Source organism: Octodon degus, unplaced genomic scaffold, assembly GCF_000260255.1.
Source record: "Octodon degus isolate 3935 unplaced genomic scaffold, OctDeg1.0 scaffold00003, whole genome shotgun sequence".
In the NCBI taxonomy this organism is placed as follows: domain Eukaryota; kingdom Metazoa; phylum Chordata; class Mammalia; order Rodentia; family Octodontidae; genus Octodon; species Octodon degus.
Genome location: NW_004524579.1, coordinates 18,654,932 through 18,658,732, shown reverse-complemented (window position 1 = coordinate 18,658,732; position 3,801 = coordinate 18,654,932). Strand labels below are relative to the sequence as shown.

At 38.7% G+C, this 3,801-nt stretch overlaps 1 protein-coding gene across 3 annotated transcripts in view; it reads right to left on the bottom strand.

The window, feature by feature from the left end:
* The window catches only part of Pik3c3 (phosphatidylinositol 3-kinase catalytic subunit type 3), a 140,362-nt gene that overhangs the window by 121,579 nt on the left and 14,982 nt on the right, over window positions 1-3,801 (bottom strand). For all 3 annotated transcript variants that reach the window (XM_004623714.2, XM_023714507.1, XM_023714515.1), the window contains exon 3: window positions 2,991-3,134. In XM_004623714.2, coding sequence (XP_004623771.2) covers window positions 2,991-3,134 — 144 coding nt within the window. The remainder of the gene's footprint in view (window positions 1-2,990; window positions 3,135-3,801) is intronic.

Genomic DNA, 3,801 nt, shown 5'->3' with positions numbered 1-3,801 from the left:
AAAAAAAAAAAAGGTCCTGGATTCAATCCCTAGTACCTAAAAAAATTTTAAAAAGACAAAAGGAAAAAATTGCTTAAAAAAGGGTTGACAAACATTTCAACGTGTTAGAAATTTTTTAACCAATCAATCATTTTCTTAATCATGAATCATGTCTATCACCATTTATTGACTGACAGCAGACAAGGTCTCACTATATAGTTCAGGCTGATCTTGACCCTACTACGTGGCCCAGGCCGAACTGGAACTCACAGTGATCTTCTTGCCTCAGTCTTCTGAGTGTTGGACGTACAGGTTTGCACTAGTACAGTAACTGGTTTTGGTATAGACAGGTCGCCAAAGCACAGGCTACTCTGTCTCGAACATCATCGCTACACCCACAGGGCACAACTGGCAGCAAGAAGGTTCCACCCTCAAAGGCGCAGTGCGGTCATCCACGTGGCCGTATCCGGTGTGTGCTGAACACTGTGAGCACAAGCCCCTTCCTTCAGAGCACACAGTTGTTGTATCCGGCACTGACTCCACCAGAGTGCTGCAAATACTGCCTGAACGCTGCAAGTGCCTGCAATGGGCTCCAGGAGCAGCACAAGAGATCAGGGGAAGGACCTACGGTTCTGTTCTGGGGAAGGAACATCACTGTGCTCCTTAACCTACACTTACCCAGGCACCAACAATGCTCCGCTAATGGATAATGCCACATAAACCCAGAACTTAATGATGTTTCATACGGAAAATAATAATACAAATCTTATCCAAACAAATGACAACAGATCTGAGTTTCAGACCTCAAGTTAGACATATCATAATATATTGACTACAAATATAAATTCATTTCCACTTCAACTATAATTATAATGCTTATTAAATGTATAATATCTTTTTGTTTGAGACAGGGTCTTGCTAAGTAGCCCAAGCTTGCCTTTAACTTGTATAGCCCAGGCTGGCTTCAGGTTAGCCTCAAACTCACAATCTTCCTGATTCAGCCTCCCAAGTGCTGGGAATACAAGATGCAGCACAATGCCCAGCTTATAGGCAGAATACTTAGTTCAACATGTCATTGCTTTAACCTAATCAATGTTACAAATATGAAATTAAGAAATTTGTAATTACTTTATACTCCATTCTAAGCTGTTCCTATTAGCATGATCTACAAAAAAAAAAAAAAAAAAAAAAAAAGAGAGACAGAGAAAGAGAGAAAATGTCACGCTAATCTGCCTTAAAGAAAGATAAGCCTGAGATTCTTCTATGTAAGTGGACATACCCTGAGACCATACTCTAAAGTGAAACAGGGCCAGCCAAATAGCTCAGCAGATTAAAGCACCTACAAGCAGACTCAGTGGACAGGGTTCATCCCTGGGCTGCCCTGCTGGCCCGGACCCCGTACCCGCCCCAGGGCATGCTGAGATGGCAATTGAGACGGGGCCTGGTGGCTCTCACTTGTAAGCCCAGCTTTCAGAGGCTATAAACAGGCAGATCAATACAAGACCAAACTAGAGCGAGACCCTGAACACCTATAGACCCTTCCCTAAAATAAAAAAAAAAAAGATAAATACTGCACTGTTTCTCTGGTATGAGACTGAAAGTGTAAAAAAAAAGGTCCAAAGTGTACAACAGATACTGAGAAATGGAAAGAAAATGTTCAATCGACAAGACAAGAACAAAGGAAGGGGAAGGGGCAAAAAAAGGAAGAGAGAAAGAAAAAGAACAGAAGGAAAAAATGGAAACAGAGCTTTCATACATAAACATGGAACGAAGGGCTGAATACAGAGGAAGTGAACGGGAAAAAAAGAACCAAGACAGACCGCGTACGGGTACAAATTCCCTATGATGACTGTTATTTTTATGTACATCTAAAATTGTACCAAAATGTACACTGGAATTCTGAAAGTCATAAGTAAATAGCTGAAGCTTGAGAAACCTTGCTCAAAAATAAAGACTTCCAAGTATAAAACAAGCAGTAGAATAAAACAATATTCAAAATATCTAAAACTTCATGATGAAACTTAACACTTCCACAGTGGCTTGAACCACCTATCTAATCACTAATCACTGTCCTATCCAATCACTTTTAATAGTCTTTTCACCAATAAAGTTAGTAAGTCGCCTAATGGGATATTCACGCACACCACTGCTCAAGCCAACAGTAGTATAACACTTCCAAACCCGAGGCACCTAGCCTCAAGACCCAGGAAATACAGCCTATCTATCCTGCACGTGTCAAACACAAAAAAAAGCCTCAATCCTGACCTTTGCGGGTCACTAGAGCACTGGCTGATTACTCGTAAAACTGGTAAATGGGAAAGAAGGTTTAACTGCTTACATACCTTTTTAATGTAAATCACATACCCGGATAACTAACTGTTCAAAAGACCAAGTGCATCAGGAAAAGATTCTAATCTATAAATTTAGAAATAATAGTAGAATGTCAACAATCCTCTAAGTCACTGACTCCCCACCTGTCACCAGGAAAAGAAAAATATGCTTCCTCCACACAATGAGTCTTCTAATGAAAAATTTCTGTTATTCAAAAAATAATATAAACCTGAATTAACCTTATACTACAGTCATACTATCTTTATCAAACTGACTTTTAAATCTACTTATAATTCTTCCAACCAAAAAAAAATAATAATAATCCTTCCTACCATTATAAGAAAGCAGAAAAACTATATAAAAACAGCTACCATATGCAAAATAATCTTACCTGCCAAACCATGGTCCTAATTCCGGATGACTTCCTAGTCTCTGATGACATCATTTTTTAAGTAGAAATCATATTAGTAAACACTGAAAGTAGTATTATAAACTACTGCTTAATTACCTGCATATTCTGTAGAATATTTGTGAAATTCAGCCTCAAAAATTAACCAAATCCAATGTACTTACCCAGTTTCTATGTGGAGAACCAGAATGCAAAGGAACTACAGCCCTGCAGAAGATAAAAGAGGCAGAAAGCTACAACTGTCCAGCTTATTACTATATAGAATGCTCACCCATATTTTCCAAAGAGAGAAACAGTTGTTCCTCCTACAGGCACTGCTTTTCCGGGTCCATACACGTCCCATATAGTCAAAGCCACTTGGGCATTCCTGGGCAGGTCAGGGTATTTCACAGGCAGTTTCAGCCATTCATTCCAGCTACAGAAATAAAGTGGACATAAACACATGTGTATCTTTCAAATTAATAAACCTCACAAAAGATGTGACTTGAGAAAAGGTTTCAAAAATATCAGGATAATAGTCACCTTAATTTTGCTACTTTTAATTACACTGCCTGTAATCCCAGCACTCAGGGACTGAGGCAGAACTGCCATGTTGTCAGCCTAGGTCACACAATGAGTTGAAGGCCACCTAAATTACACAGCAAAATTGTAGCCAAAAAAAAAAAAAGACAGTTTAATCCCTTTACCATGAAGTTCATCAATTAATTTCAAGAAATGTAAGCAGGGTGTGATGGTGCACACCTATAATCCCAGCACTCTGGGAGGCTAAAGCAGAAGGATTAAACAATTCAAATCTAAACTCAGCAACTTATCAAAATCGATTTTTAAAAAAAGAGGAGGGGAGGGGAAGAAAAAAATTGTTACTTATATGTACCACTTCGCCATAATGATTATAGTAATCACTGTATACTACAAGCATGTACTAATAAAATAAAACCAAATTTTAATAAAATCTTGGAATTTAGCTCAATACAAAGGTCCTAGGAGCCGTGGAGATGGCTCTGTAGATTAAGCGCTTGCCTGGCAAGCACAAGGGTCTGAGTTCAATCCCCAGTTCCGCAAAAAAAAAAAAAAAAAAAAAA